At 38.4% G+C, this 24,654-nt stretch overlaps 1 protein-coding gene across 1 annotated transcript in view; it reads right to left on the reverse strand.

Moving 5' to 3' along the window:
* The window catches only part of NR3C2 (nuclear receptor subfamily 3, group C, member 2), a 402,236-nt gene that overhangs the window by 162,353 nt on the left and 215,229 nt on the right, over nucleotides 1–24,654 (reverse strand). The window contains exon 3 of the mRNA XM_012660035.1: nucleotides 17,346–17,485. Coding sequence (XP_012515489.1) covers nucleotides 17,346–17,485 — 140 coding nt within the window. The remainder of the gene's footprint in view (nucleotides 1–17,345; nucleotides 17,486–24,654) is intronic.

Below are 24,654 nucleotides of genomic sequence, written 5' to 3' on the forward strand. Positions count from 1 at the left end.
TAGAGTAGTCAAATCCATAGGGACAGAAAGTGGAATGGTGGTTGCCAGGGGCTGGGAGAAGGAAGAGTGAGGAGTTAGTATAATACTTAATGGATACAGAGTTTCAGTTTTGCAAAATGAAAAAAGTTCTGGAGATGGATGGTGGTAATAGTTCCATAAAAATATGAATGTACTTAATGCCACTGAACTGTACACTTAAAAATGGTTAAGATGATAAATGTTATTTGTATTTTACTACCATTTAAGGCTGCAACAATCATATACATTTACCAAACTGGCATATAGTAAAAAGTGTGGCAGCACCCACTGTTGGTAGGGATAGAGTAAGGGTACTCAAACGTACCATTGGTAGAAATGCGAATTATTATTTAAAATTAAAATCCTCATTCGATTCAGAAGTCAGTCTAGAAACCTATCAAGTGCAGTAATTGTAAGAATGTACATATATATAATGTATCTTCTGAGAAGCACTCTCCACGGACTGCCAGTTCCATGTGGGAAGGGTCCATAGCACACACATTTTTTTTATTCATGTGGGCCCTGAATTTACTGGACAAGTAAAATGAACGGCACAACACAATTAACTCATATAATTATCTGTCATGCTTAAAGGATAGGTAATTTCTCTGTCTTCATCATTCTTTTTCTCTACAATTTTACAGAAAATATTTTCTTATACAAGCAGAGGAAAAGACTACTTATTAAAAAACTGGTTAACCAATGCAGGGTTATCATTAAATACCCTATCCTTTAGGGTAAGAAGTTTACAAACCTGTTATAAAGTAAAGAGAAACAGTTTGTACATATAAGAAACTGAGGCATGAGTGAGTGAACTGTTGTCACATTAAGCTTCAAACATTTTCCAAGACATTTTGTCAAATGAAAAATTTTGTGTGTACTCAATGAGACTAACAAAGCACAAAGAAATACTATTAAAATGATTCTAATAAAAGTAGGAGCATTAATTGGTTGCAAGAAGGTTACCATTTTAGGTGGCAGGATTTCTTCATACTTTAAGATTATTGTTTATTTTAATAAAATAGGTAGTTGGCTATTAAAGCCTTCTACCTTTAACTTCTTTCACTTTGGGAAAGATCGTCATACAATAAATAGGGTCTCCTCTAGTACCACTAATATGCTATTTATTGTTACAAAAACCAATTCAGACCAAAGTTAATTGTACTTTATTTAACTGCCTCAACAAATAGTTTTTAAAAGGATTTCCAGTATCCACTTATTATGTTGTCTGAGTTTTATCTGAGACCATATTTGATTCCCTGGGTTTCAAAGGGCTCCATGGCACCTCCTTACATACTGAGGAGTAACATATACCACTTAAAGACTCATTTATACAATTTTCATTTTAACAAATACAGATTTCCACAGGGCTTTCTTTAAACGGGCTGCACCCAAATACCTGGGAACAGTGCTTGTGACCAGCTCCCTGCCACCTGCTGTAAACGATATATACGGTAACACACTCACAGATCGAAAATACGGAGCCTTCCGATATCTTACCATAGTACAGAGCATTTGGCACTCTTGGAAAGCGAATCATCTGTTGATTTTGACATTGTGCCAAGAATGACTTTGGAGCCACTTTATTAAAGAAAAGTGCCATCTGATGACTGCCATGATTTCTGCACCGGATAAGTTTCCTCTGCTTAGATCATTTACAAGTGGCATTATGTACAGTTACTAAGACAGGTTGGTTGGAGGGACAATCATTTACGTGACAGTGAATTTATATCACAGTAAATTCCGGCTCGCATGCACCAGCGGGGCCAGCTCACGCACAGGTGGAGAGGGCAGTTAACTCCTGACAAAACAACCACTTCAACAGGTGGTGCCAACAGTCCTCTCCTGAGACATTTATGGACTCCCTTTTGTTTAAAAAGCCAGCGCAAAAGTCATCCTCATAAACAGTACTTGCTTAATCTTAGTTTGCATATTGGTATCTACGGGATCAGCTAGAGGTTTTGGGGTGAGGGGGCGTGCGTCCCAAGTATTTCTAGGGAAAACTACTAGAAGTTTAAAAATATATATTTTGGACAATGTAAATCAGTGGCAATTTAAAATTTTTAACCAAGGGGCTCTCCCTCCCTCCACTTTTCTCCAATATGCCACACTCAAAGTTTTAGCTACTTCGTCAAGGTACAGCAATGGCTCCGAAGTCAGACTCAGGTTTGAGTCTAAGTTTTATCATTTAGTAGCTGTGAGAACTTGCCTAAGTCACCTATCTGCAACCGTTTACTGGTATGACCACGTGTTATCATGATTGGATGTAAAGAAATGGAGGTAGTTTCACTGTGCATTTCTTCTATGAGCAAGCCCACAGGGTCTTAGCTTATGCTACTACCAGCTGCTAGTGTAATTTGGTTACTAACGAGCTGTTCTTGATGGGAGAAGAACTGCCTAATACTTTTTTTTTTTTTTTATCAGTTATTACATTCCCTTCCCTTTCTTCTGAAAGTTTTTTTAAAGGCTATTTCCATACTAGGTCTCCATGGTCAGAATTTTGGTAGCATTGTTTCAAGTCAGAATTTAAATTACTCCTTTTAGAAAAATTACAGTTTAGGACTTTTGATCTGTGCCCACATCTCATATCATGCAGTGAATCTCTTCTATAAAATAGTATTATAGCTTTTAATGTCATCCATCAGCCTATTTGATAATAAAACAGAGCTATCTGAACAATTGGAAAAGCTGCTTGTCTTAGGTCTACATCCAATTTCAAAGGTTTTTTTTTCCCCCCTCACCAGGGTTCATAGAAGCCCCTTATTGGTTTCAAATATACATTTTTATATTTAGTGCTTGGGGGGCTGGGTGGTGTTGGAATCTGACATACAAAATTATCGTTCCCCTGACATTTTACATACCATTCTATCAAATAATCACCTAGAAAGCTTTGCATATTATGTGGTATATGTCCAGTTTGACAAGTAAAAAGAGCACAGTGAACAGCTATCATTTATTTAATGCCTACAATGTGCCAGGTACTTGGCATACATCATCTCCAATCACTGAAACACCATGATAAGCTAGGTGTCACCCAATCTTAATTTTACAGTTAAGAATTTGGGAGATGCCAGGTATCTTCTTGCCCGAGGTCCTAGAGCCAGTGGTTTTATATAGTGAAATAAAATAAGGGACACTTTGAAGTTAGAAAGACCTGCATGCAACTTCTAGCTCTGTGCTTCACTGTGTGACTATGGAAAAATTGCTTCCCTTCTCTAATTTCCTCATCAAAAATTAGAACACCGCTTAACTCCTATAGAAATTGTATGGAAATAAAACCACGGAATGTCCGTTTCGGTGCCTGCCTCGCAGTAGCATTTGATGAATGTTAACTATGATGAATGCTATAAATGGTGATGCTAGAATTTGAACGCAGCCTCCTAAGGTTATGATTCTATTACAACCCAGTACATATAAATTGAATCTAGAAGATGAGACGCTATCATCTAGTCTCAATCGCAATTAAAATGAAGAAAAAGCATATGTCAAACAGAACCTTTAGACATTAAGTTTTATTAGACTGAATCTGAAAATATTATCTTCTATGAAAAATTTGAAGAAAAGGAATTATGATCTACTTTATAGATGACAGAATTATCATATGATTTTAATATAAGCTTCGACAGTTGGAAGAACACTTTTCCTATGATTTACCTGTGTAATATAAAATAAATCCTTGCCTGGGATTAATTTCCCCATTGATTTCTTAATTACCCATTCAATAAGAATGAACAGGTATATGCAATATGTTCTAGAAACCTAACTGTAAGAAAATGGTTGGTGTCCCCTGGTCAGAGGATGTGTAAGAAAGCAGAACGCCCTTTCCAGGAGTCTACATGAGGCAATTTCTATTTTAAAAAAAGACTGGTCTACAATAGGCAGTGTGATTACATCTCAGGTATACACCCTTCTGTGTAACAATATTTTCTTTAGTAACTTTTTTCTAAAGGAATAAAAAATCCAAATCACCTATAATATACAGTAGAATGATGTCATAGTGAAATTACTAAAGGAAAAATTATTTACAAGGCGAAAATGTTTACTAATTTTTCAACTTAATCTAAAACATACTTCAGTAACTATAAAAAAATTTAATACAGAGTTAAGGATTTAAAAGAATTATTGAAGGTATCGCATCCACAAATATCTGAAATCACGTTCTTCTTCTAGTCCAATTAGCAACCGAGGATCTCCAAATCCTAATCAGATATGTTAGGAGTACATTTCATTTTAAAATTTTTAAAGGGAAAGTTGTTTGAAGGAATTTTACATCTAGAACCATTTCATAATGGTATTTTATAAGTACTTCTTAATCTACTCTCTTATAAAAACAGTGGTTTTTATTAATGTGCATTAGCATTCTTTTTATTACTATTCCTTCTTATAATGTAAGTTCAGGTCATATTTGACAGTAAAAAAAAATACAAAGAAAAAGGAAAAAAGCGTAATTGGCACTTACGTAATGGTAAGTTATGGGAAAGACAAAACAGAAGCCTACTCTGTTTTCCTACATAAAGGAAGGAACATACTTTCGTGTTATATTTCATTGTGCTCCCTCACTATAGGAAATATATAATTTGCTCAATTTTTCAAGTAATCTAAAAAAATGCAATAATATTCTGGTTTTACACAGAATGTGTTAATGGCTCAATAGAGGCTAATTTTTCCCATTAAAATAATTTCTTTTTTGCTCACATCTCCTTCCTGTGGGTCATCACTATAAATTACAACTTAGCCTGATAAAGAAAATAGCTATCAGTATCTGAAAACTCTAATTTTCTGCCTAGTGAACTGAGTTCAATAGTGAGAAACTTTGTAAAAAGGGAAATCTTTCCTGGTTTCATTTGATTTTTGTACAATTTGCATTGCTTCACTGAAAAAGACAAAATTAATTCCTAAGGCTTAATATGATAATTCTGCTTTAAAGGTAATTTCAAGATACAGTAGATGATTGAAAAAAAAAAATGCACACTGCTGAGCATGAAGTCAACTGTGGTTATCTGTGATCCTCACCCGTTTTCGTTAATGGGAATGGACTGCAGCACACGCCTAGTGCCCAGTAGGTAGTAAGCGCTCAACAGATACCGCTGAATTGATGAATGTGGCTGCCTCTGCAATGTGGGCACCTGAGATGTGCTTCCATTTCCAACGACTGCTTTATCCCAAATGATCTCTAGCCCTGTTGGTTTTCTTTCCTCTTCATTTGTCTTCTCAGTGCCTGCTCCTGGCTTGATTCTCGAAGTTTTGAACCTGGTTTTACGTGTTTCAGTGAGATTTGACCTCAGTCACTCTTACAGTTCTGTCCTGGGAGACGCTGGTTAAATTAGGGAAAGGTCACCTATTTTCAATATTTCAGAGATGCAACATAAATATTTTGAATTTTAAGTACCCAATTATAGCAACTTAAGATCTTTAAATAAATCCTAATCAGATGCATCACAAGTACATTTAATTTAACAAATTAAAAGGGAAGGCTATTTGAAGGAATTTTTTGTTTAATATCACTTAGGAATGGCATTTCTATGACAATTTCTTCAACTATTCTCCTTTAAAAACACTGCCTTTTAAGATTTCTAATTAATGGCTACTAATACTGTTACAATTCCAATTCTTTTTTGAATGTAATTTCAGTTTATATTACATAATAAAAACGAAACAATTAGTACTTATGTAATCCTAGCAATATCAAATTGCTGAGCCTGGTTCAACTGGGAAAATATTACGGTGCAGGCCAGGTGAAAAATGGTCAACATAGACTAATTCTGCAATGGTTTTCCAATTAAGCCATTCAATAAGAGTAGGAGGGTAGGAGAATGCAACATGTTTTAGAAATCGTGGTACAGTTAATTAAAGGGAAAAAATGGAAGTAAAAAGTAGTTGTCATTTTCCGAATTGTTTAAGATGTAGAAAGAGTGTGAAAATTATCTTTGTTCTTTGTTTGATTTTGTACTGAGGCACATTACATTTAAATCCTGGTCTTAAATACAAAGGCTTTCCCACCATGGCCCTTTGGTACACTCATGAACAATATAGATCTACCTAAACCAGTGACAAGGAGGTCAAAATTCCAAGTCTCACATCAAATAATACAAGCTTTTCTATAATTTTTACTTTTTTCCCTTTCAAATCAAATATTTAACATGTACAGAAAGTAGCTATAATACAATTTAAATATTCCACATTTTATTGAGAAACAAGAGAAATTACTTCCTAAGAAGGGGAAAACTTTTTTAAATGTAAACTTTCTAAAGCAATTCTTTACTGTTTCTAAAGCAGTTTAAAACATATGTTACAAATTTTATCTTCATTAACTCAGAGATGGGCAGGGCCGATTCTTTTAAGATTTATTTTCTTTTGTTTATAGAAGAGGAAACAGACGTTCTACTATTTGTTCAGTCTCAGAGTGGGGCGTGCCATTCTGTATACCTCTACATAAAAACGATACTGCAACCTGTGTCGGTAACGCCTTTATTATACAGCTTCTTCCTGGAGATCTCTCATAGTAAAGGTTCAAATTGCTGGGTAATATCCAAGTATCCTTTTACTAAACTATCGTTAAGTGGTCTGTGTGGTTTCTAAGAGGGTAGTATCAGTCGCCAAACTTAAGTCCTAGTTCTTCCTCCCAAATTGAAGGAAAAAAAATAAACTATAAGAAAGGATTAAGAGGAAGGGGGAGGTATTTGCTCTTTTTTCCCCAAATTCTATCATTTTGATCCCACTGAAACAAATAAACAAAAAGAACTTAAGGAGCCTGTATGGTATCTAAAGTGCTGTATCTAAGTATGAATTTATCAAACTTCCTAAAAACCTTGCACCACCTACTGCTCAGCTGATTTGCTGTAAGTGACTTTTCATTCTTGTTAATAATCATGATGCCCTTCTAGATTTGTATTCTTTCATCTTTTGCTTTCACATTTTTACTGTTAGAAAAGTAAACAACATTTTTTATAAAAATGCACTACCCCCTTGTCAAATGTCAGTGATTTAGTGGAGCTAAAGGGTCCACTAAAGACTTTGAGGACTCCGCAGAGGTTTAAGACTAAAGGCTTTGTACCTGTAAGAAGAAAATACATTCCTCACTCTTCCTTAGGGATCGTTCTTTGCTATGTGACGTATAAGAGTTCACCATTAATTAGCAACATGGTACGTAGAGGACAGCGATGTTTTTTAAATGTAACATTATAGTTGACAAATTCAAATAGGACCAGCCTGAGGGCAAAATGGAAATAATCCACACTGCTTTGTGAGAGTTCTAAGCATCATTCTTTGGTGTCAACCTGTTCTCTTGACGTGGATTCGGTTTACAGTATTGGAAAGCTGTGAGTGAGAGAGGGAGTGTGAGCATGTGCACAGGTAATTTTATGATAATGTCAGGTGGTTCTGAAGTCTTCTTGGACATTCATGATGTTGTCCCTGCTCCTTTGCCCCAGAACAGCAACTACTGAGTGACTGAGGAGGTGGGGCAGAGCTCTGGAAAACGTGCCTATATATTTTACATGTATTTGCTTATCTCTAGAAAAATCATTATCAGTCTCTCTTTCCTATCGAAGAAGTTAAGATGGGCAGTGAGTATATATACCAAGCAATAAGGTTAAAAGAAAAAAATTACTATATTAGATATGTATATCTTTAGAGAACAAAATAGTACATGAAAAATTAGGGGAGCTTGAAAGACTGGCATCTTTTTCTATTTGCTACAGAATTTTCTGCCTTTCCAACCATTAATAAGTTCATATTGTGGCTCCCTATGGTGTCATAAGCTGCCAAAATCATCATTTAGTACCTCCAATACCAGGAGTAACAGCAGCACACAATTCCCCTCAATGAACTACACCAAACCACCACGTACCTTCCACTGGTGCTCAGGGCGTGAAACCTTTGCCGGGCTTTCAATCTCACTGTGTAACTTTCCCACGCACCACACCAAATGGCCACAGCAGCCACTAACATCTGGTTGTCTAAGCTGACCCACCACCAAACTGCCTGATACCTAACTATGTATTTTATTTTAAAACTCCCAAGAAAACACCTCCAGGAAAAGAATAAACTCTTTCAGAATCTTGTCTTTTTTTTCTATTCCTAGTTACCTGTACTGCTTCGTCCCTTTCGGAGAACTCATCTCCAAAACCTCAACAGTCCTAACGGCCAATGACCTGCTCTGTGCGTAAAGCATTTTCTTCCCAAGTCTCTGTAAGATATTTGCCATCATCCCTCGGAAGCGCTCCGCCACCAAGTCCTCCCAATGCTTCCTTCTCCCCTCACGAGTCAGGCCTTCTCCTCGACTGGACTAATTCCATTTGTGGGCAGCCCCTTATTGCTTTCCCTTATCCACAATCCATCTCGGTTGTCTTCTCCTCTAGCTGGCACCCTCCACGAGCCACTGCATAGCGCCAAGGAACAGAACTGCCTAAGCCTGTGTGTGTGGGTTTTTTCTACTGTGAAGAACTTTATAAAAAGACTTGGTATATTTATGAGAAGGCTGAGATTTCTCATTCCAGTATTAGGGACTTACATAATCTGACCCCAGGGTCTTTGCTTAGTCTTTTCCTCCAAGCCTCCTGAGCATGGACCTGCTCTAGCCAGGCCAGGCCTTCACGGAGCTGAGTCTGCTAAAGTGAGTATCCTCAGGTCCAGCCTCCATCTTTCCACTCCTCCACGTCAACCTAAATGTCTACTCATCCTTCAAGGGCTTAATTTTGCCATTTGATTCCAGTCAATTTAGCAGTTTTCATTTTCGGTGTTAAATCATCAAGAATATCAAATCACATAAGTTGTATGATCCTAATTACACTCCCAGTTCAAGTTCTGTGAGAGCTGCTTCACATCCTATGACTCTTGGGGATGTCTCTGAGCTACTAGGCGTGAAGCAGACATTCAAGAGCTGAAGAGTTACTAGCTTTCAGCTTTGTATGAGGAAGACCCCTCTCCCAAGTGTTCTCTGAGCCTGATAGGCTACATGTAATTTTTATCACACACGGGAAATGAAACACAGGAAGATAAAAATTTTAAATAAAGCTTTAGATTAATATCAAGATATTAAAGAGGTACTTCAGGATGGTAATGGTAATTTTTTAAAAAATATGAAGTTCATCCCTTAAGAAAAAATAGAGATCACCCAATTTCTTTCCTATTAGGGCAACAGAAATTCAAATTAGAGTTTCAACTTAGAATGGCCAAGAGTTAATTATTTAGAGTATAGCAAGATAACTGTTAAATTATAATGTACTCTTCCTAGGTATCCTAAAGTCAGAGCTGTTGCTGTACTTTTCAATGGGTAAAAATAGTTGGGATCTGCTGTCACTCTGTGAGAGGCAGTACAGCTTATGTATTAAGTGCATAGGGTTGGAGTGCCTGAGCTGTCTGGGTTCAAATCCCAGCTCTGCCTCTTTCTTCCAACTGGGTGTCCTTGGACAAGTTACTTCCTGCTTTTGTGTCTCAGTGGAGTGAACTCTAACATAAGAATGGATAATAACCCAATCTCTTTCATAGGGTTGTTATGAGGATTAAAATGAGAATATACACTAAAATTCTTGGCATAAGGAGCACAAAATCAGCATTCAACATTTATTTTTAAGAGTTGAAGGATCATCTGCTAAGCCTTGTTAAAAAATAGTCAATGTTTTCCCTGTCACAACAGTGGCTTAGGGAGTTCAGATTCAAAGATATTACCTTTCCGAACTCAAAAAACTTTGATTCGGGAAGGTTGTTATGAGGAGTAAATACAATAAAATATGGATTACTTGGCACTGTGCCTGGTACCCAAAGAGTGCTCAACAGCTTTTCTAATAGGAGCAGGTGGGACACAGAACAAAGTATTTTTTCAGAACTGCTCTTTAAACATAAACCAAACTATTCTATTAGTACCAATGAGAGAGTTACTTTTTAAATCTCAGGTTACAGTTCAGATGGGAAGAGCAGGCACATTAAAACCAACATAGCTCATGAAAACTTTCTTATAAACAGAAAATTTCCTAAACTAGTTTTTAAGAAAGTCATGAGTCAGGTGACCCATCGCTGTCCTTGGGGTGGCTGCTAGACAGCTGAGAGCCACGTAAGTGACCAGCCTCTACAAAGGCCTTGGGGCATACATTCTCTGCAGCAACCCCATCCCTGGCTCTGTTTTTCTCTTTCTTGATCTAATCTTCCCTTTCTCCTGTTTTTTGTTTCACTTATTTTAAATTTCATTTGAATTCAGGGAAATCTGTGAGCTGCCTTGGGTTTTTTTTCCTGGAACAAGATGAGGTGTAAACAAACACATAAACATGGAGAATAACTTTGAAAATTACACACTGTGCTCCTGATTTAGACTATTTAAATTTACCATGTGAAGTGCACCTTGATTTGAAATTTTAAGCTACAAGAAGCTCTCTTTGCATAACACTAATTTACTTTTGGCGCACATGTCCTTATTTCTAATCATTTCCTAATAAATTATTTCAACATATTTTCTACTTCAGAGAGATAAATAAATGGCATGGTGACAGAAACAAGGGTGAACCCCACACACACATTTCAGTTGTTATCCAATAGCCAAGCAACTAATGCTGCTTCAGCACCTGCTGCAGCTGGGCACTGCCTCTGTGCCGTTAGCGAATCAAATCCCCTCCATAGCATGTTTGGTTTGGGGCTCTGGACTGGCTAAGGTTCAGTAATAATCAAAGCATAATGATAAGAACCAAAACTGGGACTGAAAACTGCACATTCAATAATGTCTTCAGTTCACCAAAATAGTGAACAAATAGAGACCAAGTAATTAAGACTTTTCTGTGTGCAACTTGGGAAGGAAGGAGCCAGACAATAATTCACGCACACATGCTATGGACACGCTAAGTGTCCTGAATTTACGTTCTCTAAGGTTCTAACCTCGGCCTACTCTTTATTTCTCTAAATACTCATTTCTTGGGTATTTGCATACACTTTCCTGAATGATGATTCTAAAATCATTATTTACAATCTTGCCTTGTTTCCCAAGCTTCAGAATCCCACATCCAACTTCCTGTTGGACACACCTGAATGTCCCCACAGCCATTTCAAACTTGTCCCAAAGCAAACCTCATTCCAATCTTTATCCTGGCAATACTTTTTATTTTCCACAGCATTTATCACCTTTTCATATGTTACATAAATAACTCATTTCTTATGTTTACTTTCTTCACCACCCCTCACTAGAATGTAAGCCCCACCAGGACAGGGATCTTTTTCTATTTTGCTAACTTGATCTTTGTCCAAGATGTCCCTGGGTATGCTTAGAATGATGCCTGGCATATATAGTAGGTATGGAGTAAATGCTTGATGAATAAAAGAACCTTCCCCCCAATGCTCCCACTCCAGTATCCCTAATCTTGGCACAAGACATCAACAGCTGAGCCTGGGGAGTCATCCTAGGTCTTTGGTTCCTCACTTCCAATACAGAGCTGCCAACGTTACTTTCCAGACAGTCTTGTCATCTGTCCCCTCCTCTCAATCGCTAACACTGCTGGCCTAGCTCTAGCCTAGGTCATCTCTTGCCCAAGTGATGAATGCACCGTTCCCCTTTAAATAAGTACACTTCTCAATGGTCAGGTCTTAAACGTAAAACCGAGCTCCCCATTCTGCTGTGTGAAAACATACGGAGGTTCTGTCGTGCCTTAGGATGAATTCAGGCTCCCCCTTGAAGTCTAGGACCTGGTCCCAATCTGCTCACTTAGCCTCCGTTTCTATCACCTCACATCTCAAATTTGACACAGTGGTGACACAAAATTGCTTCTGGTGCCCTGTGCAGACAGCCTGTCCTTATCCCCGCTGAGCACTGCCAATTCTAATCTTTTGAGATTCAGCGTGGGGGGCAATTCTTCGAGAAGTCTTCCCTGACCTTCCAGGGTGGCCTAAATGTCATGGCTCTGCGTGTTACCATAGCAACGAAATGAAAGGCTATAAAAAAATCTGGGCAAACATTTGCCATTAACATTAAAGCCTCATGCTTATGTAAGGAGGAAGAGAATGTTCATAAAAATCATAGATATAACCTACTGGGTAGGTATTCATTTAAGCCCTTACAGTAAATAATTAGAGTCAGGTTACCTGGTTCCTAATTTCTGGTAAAGGGAGGAAAAAAAAAAAACAAAAACACCTTAACTTAATCTTTGAAGTGTTTCATGAGAAAACTAAACCAGAACAGTTCTTGGTTTTCCTACCTCTGATGTCGCAAGTATTACAGTAGTGACAATGGACTTGGACGCCCATTAGCTTCCTGCACACGGTTCATGGGAACACTAGGGCTTATCTTAGATCAGTATCTGAAGACATCTAATAAATATACATTAGATTATTTCCTTGCTTTATCATTTCCTGAATTGTATATTGCCAGCTATAAGGGGATAGGTATATTTGAATTATTATATAATACCATCCTAATTTAGCTGTGTCCACTAAATCGAAGTTCTCCATTTTGTGGCACAATTGTCCACACAACCCCAACCCCAACGTGCATCTCCCACTTGCTCACACCCTTGGTTGCTCTTCCCTCTTGCCCGCGAGCGCACACACACAGAGCACTGTCAGGGATGACTAGGGTTACGACACAGTGAGACACACGCCCTCCTTCTGGACCTGTTCAGTCTACTCACCAAGCTCACAGAAGCAAAGAAATTAACTATGTATCAACCATTACATTTCCTTAAAAACATTTTCTCCCACAGGATAATCGATCAATAAATTTACAGATTTTTGAAATGTGTGCTATAAAACACACATAAAAGGAACAAGGTACTCGTTCATAGGCTTGGTTGTCTTAAAATACCACATATTTGAAAAACCTTAAGATTAACCTGCAATTATGTCTTTTAAAGCAATTTTTCATTTCAAGAAATAGACATGTCTTGTCTCTCAAGGGAGATGCCTGAGTGTGGAGGCTGGTGTCATACAATTTGGCTGATCTCACCAAGATATGGACTATTCAGCCTAACAGGTCTGCTTACAAAAATATAAATCCAGTTGACTTCACATAATAATGAGTTTTCTTCCCTTCCTCTTTTATAGCCTTTTAACTATTTAGTGATTTGTGGTAGCCATGTCTTCTGGACACTGTGTATGTACTGAACATCTGAAAAGGAAATTAGGTTATAAAATAGTGTGCTGAATCTACTCAACTGTTCACTGAGGGAGCACAAAGTAAAAAACGCAGATGAGATGAAACTAACAGCATTTTACAGTTGGAACAAGACTGAGATAGTAAAAACTCTGACTGGAATTAGAAATTACAGATTCTCGGGCAAGTTCTGTTGGTGATAATTTACTGGTTTGGTGGGGAAGTTATTTAACTTCGATTGCTCTTAAGCCACATAGATATGTTTGTGTGTATGTTCAAACATTTATTTGATGGCCACTAAACATCTACAGGCTTGCTAGGTTCTGGAGATAAGGCTCTGTCCTGCCCTAAGGACTTCTACCAGAGGAGTCAAGAGCCTAGGTGATGGCTCTCAACATTCTCTCAACCGTGGGACTCCCAGAGGTGGGGCTGCCCCAGGCAGCCATACACCTCATCATGTGACTCAATCTCAACAGTTTTAACCACATTGGAAAAGCCCCTCCAAGAAATTTTCATTGACCTCCATCTCCCCCCAGTCCCCACCCAATTCCCGACAGACACCCTTTGAGAACTGCTAGTCTAGAAGGATCTTACCACCTCAAAAGGCAGCGCTAGGGACAAAATAACACATTACAAGAAAATGAAGATCTAATGGAAAAAAATAAAAAATGAAGGGCTGAAAAACAAAGCAAAGCAATGTGATGGTGTTATTTACATCACTTTTCTGCACAGACATTACCAGAGAACTTCAGCATATGTTCCTAGAAAGAAAGAATGACCTAACATCTTGATGTCACTCTATAATCTATAAAATCTGCATGAACATTGTGTTTTCATGTAACCTTCAATAGCAATGTTATGGGAGGGCAACACTACTTTCCCCACTTACAGACAAAGAAACTGAGGCCCACAGAAGTTAAATACCTTGCCTCAATCTCACGCCTACTGGAGCAGACTCAGAAATTAAATACGAGTCTTCTGACTCTACAGTCTGATTTCCACCACAAAGAAGAATCCTATTTTTAAAATTATTTTTCTTTTTAAGACTGAAAGGTCTTGAAATTCTTCATGGCAAATAAGTGATTCAAATTTTAAAATAAAATTATAAGCTTTTCATTTGTAAGATACAATAATATGGCTGCTAACTGACATTCCTAGCAAATAAAAGGAATGTGAGGAAAGAGTTCTAAGTGCTTTTATATTAAATGTTTCAGAAGAAAAAAATAAGTACACAAATACATTCCATTAAATAGAACACAAATAACATAATTTATACTTAAAAAAATAATTTCCAGCCTCCATATACACTTACCAGTATGCTATTATGGCAAGCTTTAGAGTGATGTACTCTAGAGTATAAAGCCCTGAGGCCATGAACTCAGAGCTCAGGCTGCTGTTTGTCCTCCCTCTGCTCTCTAGGGAGCATCTCCACGTTCTGTCCTGGTGCTGTGATTTCCCTGCAGTTACCAGTTCCCCTCATCCCAGCTCCCTCTACCCACTGTGCTAGCAATTCTCTGCTCTTGCACTCTAAGGAAGAGCTTAGAGATATCAAAGAAAATCAGAAAACAAACTTAGTAATCATTTAAATATACAGACATATAATACATCCATATGTATGTACATACGTACACAGTCACATGTACACACAGACTGAGAGTACCATACAGCGTCTTCTCAGCGCTTAGGTTACTTCCTTTTTTAGGATCTAGTAGGCATGAAAAGATTAACATATAGGGCAGAATTTTTATGAACTCAAGAACTGATACGGTAAAATGGAAAGAATATATGATGAGATTTAGAGTTAAGACTTCAGGCTGGGTCTAGATTTGCAGTCATGAGACTTTAGCATGGGTCTAAGTCTGGCCTTATGATTTGGAATAGACTAGTGGACTAGGTCTGACCCTAAATGTCTTCATCTGGAAAAGGGGAATAAAAATAACACCCGTATGCCATTATTTTGTGAAATGAGTGTTTCAAACTCTATAAAGTATTATTAAAAATAACCTCTGATTCAAAAAGCTCTGATACAAAGATAGCCATATTTCTCACATATTTATATACACACTCTCTCACATATACACACAGGATGAAAGAGCAAACAAATACAAAATACAAAAACATAAAGACAAATAGGTCTTCATTCTCACGAACTTTAAATTTATAGCCTGTTTCATGCAGGTGAATGATAAAACTCTAATTCTCAAATAGAGAATAAACTATATTACTAAAAGTCTCAAAAGGCATTCATCAAGTTTCAATATCCACTAACTGATCAGTTTTCCAATGAAACATTTAAGCTTTTCCGTTTATTTGTACCTGAATTACAAAAACAATTCCTCAGGTACTTCCACAGAAACTACATAAAACAAACAAACAAAAAAAACTAAGCGAGAACTTCTAGAAAAGTTTTTGCTGCAGAAGTAGAGAAGGGCAGATTCTAAAAATGGCTAAAATGTGGGTTCTGACCAGAAGGCTGACCTGTGGCCTCCATTGTCCGCTCCAAAATGTCCTTCCTGCTTTATTTTTACACAGCACTTAGTTTATTCACTCATTAGTGAACTTAGGAAGGGGAGCTTTGTATCAGGAAGGTGCCAGAAGTAAATTTCACCAATTTACCTCCTACTGAGCCAATCGCACAATTAAGGAAAAGTGGGGGGTGGCGGTGAGAAGAAAAGTCTTAAAAAAATAAACTGACTTCAGGAGTGCAAATTTACTCTTCCCACTTTCCAAAAATCATCTTCTGGTAACAGAACCCACGTTTTCCTAAGGAAAACGCCCTTCCCCATCTTTGGTCTAGATGGTTCCGCTGTCTGACTCCAGCCAGAACCCGCCTATCCTACCGCTGTGTTCCCCGGCCACGGTGACTGGAGCAGAGGTGGGCATGTGAGCCAAGTTCAATCTGAGGAGGTTCCACAGGGAGCTTTACAGGGACTGCTAGGCATAGAAGACCTCTGTTTAATGGAGGCCTGGTCGCTGTCCCAGCACCATGACAGAACGTGCATGGGAACAATCAGAACAAAACCAAGCGATGGACACAGGGGGACTGGGTTCTAATGACCTGGCATAAGACAAGGGCTTGCCTGAACCAAGTCTGCTCTAGGGCTTTACAGTATGTGAGTCAATGAATTTCCACTGGTGCTTAAGCCAGTTTGTTGAATTTTCTGTCACTTGTAACCAAGAGCCTACACCCTGAGAAAGAATTACTGAGCTACTACTATTCAATGCTGGGTTTGAGGACTACCAAACAATTAATAGTATAAATGATGTAAAATCATACAATGTCAGTTAAATAATGCAAAATCCTTCCCAGAAGCAAAGAAATAATTACTTGGTTAGCTTTTTCATCCCACAACTGAAGATACTACCTGTGGTCCCTGGCGAAACAAAGGGGAAAGTCACTTATGTTGAAGTTTCTGAAGCACCAATTCACCTCTCAGAAAACGTCCCTAAGAAAAAAACCTTAGGGAGGACCTTAGTGAATATAAGTGCCAATTACACAATAATACTTTTACTAATAGCAAAAATTCTACACTTTCACCAGACATAGTTTTCAACATCAATAAAACCATTTGGCGTAAGTCTGACGTTAATTAGCTGCTTATAAGTGAGGGTGGGGAAAGGCAAAAACAAACTAAAGACTATTTGCCTTTAAGAAGCACAATTACTTGGACAGAAGCACAAGCTAGCCTAAATACACATTGTAAATCTCAGTCAAAATTTTCATTTAATGTACATGTTTGGAAACCTCCAGTAGGAAATGAAGGTAGGGTTCAAATGCAGTAGCTGGTAAATAAAATTATTCTGTATGGAATCCAACTTACATCACAGACTTGATCCTGATATGAATGTTTTCATTTTCCACAAACATATATTTATACAGACACACAGAAAAGGAAGAGATGATGCAGTCTGTGTGTGCCTAGTCAAAATACTATTCCAGATTACACAAATTAAATTTACAATGGCACAGAATTGTTTTTCTGAGCCTCACTAAAAACCGAACTGTAACAAACAAATAATAACAAAAAAGACTTTTTGACTGGTTGATCCTTGCTCACGATCCCAAATTTTGCTCATTAAATGTTGCTTGGTGGAAAATCTCCCCATGGTTTTTAGATAAGGCACTATTACTACTTATCGCTGACACATTACATCAAAAATATTTTTGAAGAATTCCCAATCATGCTATAGGGTTAAACTGTGCAAGTAAACTACATGCTAGAAAAAAATGTGCAAAAGGAACACCCACATGAACATTTACCTTCCACTGCTCTTTTGAAGAAAACTTTGCAGCTGCCACAGGTTACTACCCCATAATGACATCCTGAAGCCTCATCCCCACACACCAAACATATTTTGGAAGGTCTTGAGGATCCAGTAGAGACACTTCGTAAAGTAGAGCTGGGGAAAGAAATCAAGATTTAAATAACTACACTGTAATGGCACATTTAATATGCTGTACAGCTTAGCTCAAATTTTGTCAATAATCATGGTTCCATAAATGAATTCAGTATGTAGTGGTTATATAATATGTGACTTAGCCAAATGAAGATAAAATCCTATCAGTGGAGCAATACTATCGAGAATGTTACATAGTAAAGCCTCTTCTTGGTACTGAGAAATAAGAAATGATCACTCACAAACTTTTTTCTTCTTTTTCTCTTTCTGAGAAAGTTTACCAAAAAAAAACAACAAAAAAACTCCCACATTATTTGCACTCTAGGTAGGCAGTGAGAAAAATCTTGAACCAAGTCATCACAGAAGTATTTTCTGTCCTTTTGTTTTTGCATCAAAGAACTATTCAACATTCTTCGATCAGACTCAGATAATACATCCCAATTATGCCGGATTTAAAAAAAAAAAAACAAAAAACTTCCCTTTCCAAAATAATCCACTAGTTAAGAAATTTTTTTTCTTGCCTCAACTACCAACAGTTTTATCCCTCTAAGAGATCACATTTTTTCATGTAACCTTATATAGGTATGTTCAAATTACTTCATTTTGCTTACTAATTTGAAGGGACTCAGTCAATACTAAAACAAAAAGTCATACATAGTAAATATCTCAGGTATCTTTCATGATAAGAAACTGAAGGGCCCTGGGCAACAGTGCTTAGGGACAAATGTAATCCTTTAGGCAGCAATCTCAGTATTTTTTAAGGGGAACCTTCTCAAGTATACAGTACTGTATTAGTTAATGATATGTGCTGAATGAAATGTTTTAAATTCTAACAAGCAATAGTTTAATGACAGTTTAGATGTATATTGAGCAGGCAAAGGAGTTCATTTTTTTCATACATCATCCACGTGCATTTATTGAATATTTATCTACAGGTCCTGTGCAAGGTACCAAGGAAATAAACATAAAAAAACCCACTCTCTGCCCTCAAAATTAGTGGGGACATAAGCTATTATGGTAGGTGTTATGGTGCAGGGTACAATGGTGGCACACTCTAGTTCGGCCCGCCATACCGGAAAGGGTGGAAGTAAAGAAGTCAGAAAACACTTCTCCAAATGTGACAGTTGAACTGAGTTTTGAAGCATGGCCAGGTGATCGCCAGACTAAGAAAGGGGTCAAAGGAGGAAGAACGTGCAATCGCTTGGACAAATGTGAGCTGGACTTGTTCAGAGAACTCTGGGTAGAGGTCTATGTCACCTCCTTCACCTTGCTGTCAAAGCCTCTGCCTCCACGTGAAATAGCAGGCAGGTGGAAATACCCCCAAATGCTAAAATGATTATGTTATCATGACGATTTCTCTAAACTGTGATGATACTGTGCTAATATTTTTCTTAAACTATTTTAAATGTTTGAACTCTACCGTCACCCAAAACAAATGAAGGAACAAACTCTTCCGCTGCTCAGAGAACCGTAGCATGACTGACTTTCTAGAAAACGACTTCTTAAATCAAGGACTGAAACAGTGTTCTCCAAATTGTTTCTCCTTCTGAGAAAAGCGCTCTTTATTATTTTTATTAGCATCCTTTGACTTCTTTATGGCATTGAAAACATTCCATTTCAGCCCCAGTAACTTCTTCAACGTACTCGCCCATAAAACTCAATTCATAGTGTCTGACTCATCTTACACTTCACAGGGAAATGCCACGAATTTGTAAATATTTAGATGATAACTTAAAATCATCATTAAAATGTAATTGCTTTTTCACAACTACAAGCATACATGGGATTTTTATTCAACATGTTTGTGGGCTTTGGTCTTGGTCCTAATACTTGATGGCCTCTTAGCTTCAGTCTTTGGAGCTCTTCTCTTGTTCTGTTCAAACTTAACTTTCAAAGTTACCTCATCTGGTCTCTTGGCTTTAAATATTATCAACATGCTGAGGATTTCCAAATGTTTAGTTGTAGCCCAGTCCCTCCCCAGAATTTCAGACCTATTTATTCAACTGCCTGCTTGACATCTCCACTGGGGGGTCTAATATACACCTCAAACTCAACATGTCCAAAACTTTGCTGATCTTTTCCCTGCCTCCAAACAAGCTCATTTCAGACTTCCCCATCTCAGTTAATGGCAACTATTATGGGCTGGACTGTTTCCTCCACAAATTCCTATGTTGAAGTCCTAACCCCAGTACCACAGAATGTGACCTTATTTGGGAATAGGGTTGTTGCAGGTGTAATTAATTAAGATGAGGTCATACTGGAGTAGGGTGGGCCCCTAATCCAATATGACTGGTGTTCTTATAAAAAGGGGAAATTGGGGCACAGACACCCACACACAGAGAATGCCATGTCTAGATGCAGGCAGAGATCAGGGGATGCTTGTATGAGCCAAGAATTGCCAGCAAACCACTGGAAGTGGGAGAGAGACAGGGAAGAGATTGTTTATCACAGTCCTCAGAAGGAACCAACCCAGCCAACACCTTAATCTCGGACTACTGGCCTCCAAAACTACGAGACAATAAATTTCTGTAGTGTAAGCCACCTGGTTTGTGGTACTGTGTTGAGGCAGCCTAGCAAACTAACATGGTAATTCTTTCCTTCCAGTTGCTCAGAAGAAAAAACATGGACTCATCTCTGACTCCTCTTTCTCGTTCAAATAATACCCTCCACTCCGTTAAATGCTACTCACTTCACCTTCAGATTCTGATCACTCCCCACACATCCTCCCCTGGCACCACCTAGGTCAAGCTATCAACACCTCTTACCTGGATTCTGTAAAAGCTTCCCAGCTGATCTTCCTCTTTCTCTTTGCTCCCTTCCTTCCCTCATAGCCACAATTCATTCATTCCTTTGCTGAAAGTCATCCAGGGGTTTTCCTCACACTCAGAGCCAAAGTCAAAATCATCCATGTGACCACAAGGCCACAATCTGGCCCCCGAGACCTCTCTGACTGCTCTCCCTCCCTTGCCTACGCCACTTCTGCAACATCACTAGCCTGGCTGGTGCTCAAACACACCAGGCATGCACTCACCTAGGGGCCTTTGCACTTGCTGTCCCCTAGTCACCTAGAGATCTACATAGCCCCCTCCCTCAGGTCTTTATTCAAACATCACTTCCTCAATCAGGCCTTCCCTGACCATCCCACTGAAAACACCCCTCCCCCCAGCACTCCCTCCTCTCTTTTCTGCTTCGTTTTTCTTTATAGCCCATATTACCATCCAACATGCCATTTTCTTCTGTCTGTTTATTGTTTGTCTCATCCACACAAGCATTCATAAGCTCAACATGGGCCACGATTTTCATTTGTGTTATTCGCTGCTGTGTCCCCAGAACATGGAACAGTACCTGGCTCACAGTAGCACCCAATCAATACTTGTCACCATAAAACCCACCATGGCATCAATTCTGATGTCCTACTGCAGTCCTTATATAAAGGACTGTGACTTGTTGTTAGTTGTTTTGAGAGTGAAGGTATGTAGTTGAACCAAACTAAGAGAAGTTGAAGAGAAAGAGCAGCACTAAAAAATGCATTGTGAAATCCATATTAAAATAAATTTGTTTAATTACAAAATTAAAGAAAACATGAATTCTTTTTCCTTCTGTTCACTAACATCCTTCAGTGACGAATTAGCAAATCTGCCTCTACCGTGCCCTTCAATGGCTCTCGGCCACCTTTCTCTAACACCGTACTGAGCTCCTTCTTGTTCCAACAATGCCTCCTTCTATGTTTCAGGCACTTTCTCATCTTCTTAATCACTACCTTCAGAGTTCTACCTTTGGCCATCTTTTTCTTATTTCTACACTCTATCCCTTAGTGATCTCCTCTACTATTCCAGCTTCAAACAGCTCTCTTGGTGAATGACCTTCCAAATCTTTACAGCCAGCTCCAACCTTGCCCCAGTGTTCCAATGTCATGTTTTCCCTTCTTCTACATAACCTCCTGGCTCCGCATTCTATTAGCTTCTTAAACATACTGTGTTCAAAACCATATTTACCTTCTTTTTTCCAGATTTTGGTGTTCTGGAAGTGTACTGCCATCTGCTAGTTATCCAGGTTCAAATCCTGTACTCCTCCTCAATTATCCAATCTAATCAGTTACCAAGTCCTGCTTGGTCCAGCTTTGCAAACTCTCATATCACTTCTGTGCACCCCACCGCCGGTAACTTTAGCTTAAGCCCTTGTTACTTACCAAGAGTTCTTCCCTAACTCTAGTCTCTCCTTTCAATTCATTCTATGGTGACAGACAAATGAATGTGATGACAGAGAGTTCTGACTGTATTACTTCCATACTTGGAAATCTTCAATCATCCCTACAGAATGTCACAATAAAAACCTTAGTAGGGGACACTTAAATCCTTCTTCTCCTTACTACCAACGTTCTCCTGCAGGGTCTCCTCATAATGTCTAACCTTATGCTCAGCACCCTCCAACAGCCCTGTTGTGGTGGTGTTCTGGCCAAGCACCGTTTACATAACCCAGCATTTCCTCTCATGGAAACTCCATCCAACCTTAAAGAGCCCTGATGTTCTCCCAGCGGGAACTACCACTCTCCCTTCTCCTAACATGCCTTTGTGTTTTGCTAACCCCTCTCCTTTGGCAGTCATCACTTTTGCCCTTGCATTAGTGATTTGTATACTCATCCTAATCCCTTGAGGGCAAAAGCTTTATTGTATGTGTCTCTGTGCTCTCACTGCCATTAGCCCAGCGTTGGTACTATTTATTGAGTGAATGAAATCACAGTCCTAATCTCATTACAGTAGAGCATAAATCTACAAAAGGCAATTTTACAGAAGGTAAATTAATGAGGTCAAGGTCATCAGTTCAATTCCCATACAGTTCATTTAGCTTTGCACAGAGTTGGGGCAGGGGGTGGGGGGAAACCAGGAACAGGGACTATTCTCAGAGCTCAGCCAGCTGTCTCACAAACATATGCGTTATTAACATAAGAAACAGGCCACGAACTGTGGATGGGCTTGGAAAACTCTTGTCTCTATTGACACTCTATCATGTGTTTATCTTTGGGAGATGGCACATGGTTGGAAGGTTATAGGCAACCAGTTTTAAGAAATATATTTATAAATTTTAGAGGAGAGGGAAGGAGGGAAGAAGAGAGGGAAGAGAGGGCAGCAGATCCTGAACTCATTCCTTTCTTAGACACTACTGAGTGTTATTAAAATAAATACAAAGCATAAACTGTTTAGTGATTTGAATGTCAGAATTCAGCTTTAGGGTATAATGTGTTTACTAAACATCTACACATAGATGTTTAGGTCTCTACAAATGTAAGGCCCAAAAAGGTGGCCAAACACACAGGGGTCAAAGACAGGAACACAAGCTCAGTGAGGAGGCCTGGGCTCTAGCTTTAACTCAGCCATTAACTGGTGAAACCTTAGTAAAACCTCCTTTCCTCTTTGGCCCATAATTGTCACGGTAGAAGTTGAATAGATGATCCCTAAGATCCTTTTCAAGACATTCTTTTAAGGTTCAGATTGGTGCAAAAGATAAATGGGACAGCCTGTCACGATCAAGTTTAATTCACACTGAGTTTTGAGCTCAAAAACAATGCATTATGATACACAGAAAATAACCATTGGTCAATCTGGATCAAGCATAACAAATGCAAAAAAATTATTCTTTCTAGGTCAGTTAAATATATGGCACTTAAAATCTTTTCTTGCATCTATGTGAGCATATTTATGCTGATTTTGGTTAAAAATTTCTATGTAAATGTGTGTATTAAATGGTATTCTACACCCTCAAAAAAAGCTATTTTAATATTGATGAGTTAGAAAAACTACCCAAACTGGTCATCCTTGGTCTTGGTAATCTAAGAAACATTGTTCACAGAAAGAAGTTTATCATCAGAGAAGGTTGTTCATGGATTTTATACATATGTTAAAACATTGTAAAGCAGAAATGAGTGAACATTATGTTTCTATTACTAAAGACAGTATTTCTTAGGGAGACACAAGCAAGCTGCAACTATTTGCAGTACTGAATATAGTAGCTCCAATGACTCAGTGAAGAGATAGAAAAAATGAATCAAAGGTTTATGCTGATTTTGGTGATACTTAGGAGGGATACACTAACTAGCCAATCATCAAAATACTTATTGGTCTATCTTTTCCCCCAAAAGAGTTGGGTGCTTAGGGAGAAGTAATAAGCAACTATGTAAGAAAAAAATATATTTTTTACAAATCAAAAAATGACTGGAGAAACTGGCTCACTGAGAATCTATAAGACACCACATTGTTCCAGGACTTATCATACATAAAACTACCTTTCCCATCTTTACAGCAATTACATAACAAAACAGTAGTGACTGATCCACTCTCAGTGATCAGAAATTCTTCATACAAAAAGTACTTTGTCTCATTTCTTAAACTTGCTCATGAATTAAACAAAATCGTTTTTTGTACTATCACTTAATCAAACAGGAGCTTCTACTACCACCACCACCTTCCAGGGTTTTTTTTTATTTTCCATGTGTAATCAATTCAGGCCTTAATTCAGCTCTCTAGAGCAGAGTGAGAATTTAGAGGAATATACAAACTATACTTCAGTAAACATCCTTACATACTGATATAAATATGCTGGTGTGTTTAAATTATTTACTGATTAAGCTATTTACTGAAAGCCTACTAGAGGCTCCACTCTCCTAGGCACCCAGCAAAACAAGAAAGAGAATGTCCTTGTCTTCGTGGAGTTTCTATAATAGTAGGGAACAGACAGACAATACGGAGAGCAACAAGTACTCTGGAGAAAATGGCAGAGACTGAGATTGGATGGGGAGGGTGATGGGGAATAGGATTCGTTAGGGAGAGCAGCCTGAGAGGGCCTCTGTGGGGAGACCGAATTGACAAAGTAGCCAGCCATGTGAAGATGCCCAACAAAGAAAAGGGCAAGGGCAAAGTCCCTGACACAGGAACGATTATGACACATTGCAGAGACAGAAACGAGGGCAATATGGCTGAAATGCAGTCAGCAAGGAGGAAAAAGAGTTGAGAGGTGGTAGCATGAGAGGGCCAAGAAGGTGGGGCTGGCTCACGGGGGTTTCGAAGGCCATGGTAAAGAGGCAGAATGTTATTCTAAGTCCATTGGAGTGCTGTGAACACTGGAGTGTTTTAAGGAGACTGGTGACATATGACTAACATTTAAAAATCTTACTCTGG

Source organism: Propithecus coquereli, unplaced genomic scaffold, assembly GCF_000956105.1.
Source record: "Propithecus coquereli isolate 6110/MARCELLA unplaced genomic scaffold, Pcoq_1.0 Scaffold65, whole genome shotgun sequence".
Taxonomy (NCBI): domain Eukaryota; kingdom Metazoa; phylum Chordata; class Mammalia; order Primates; family Indriidae; genus Propithecus; species Propithecus coquereli.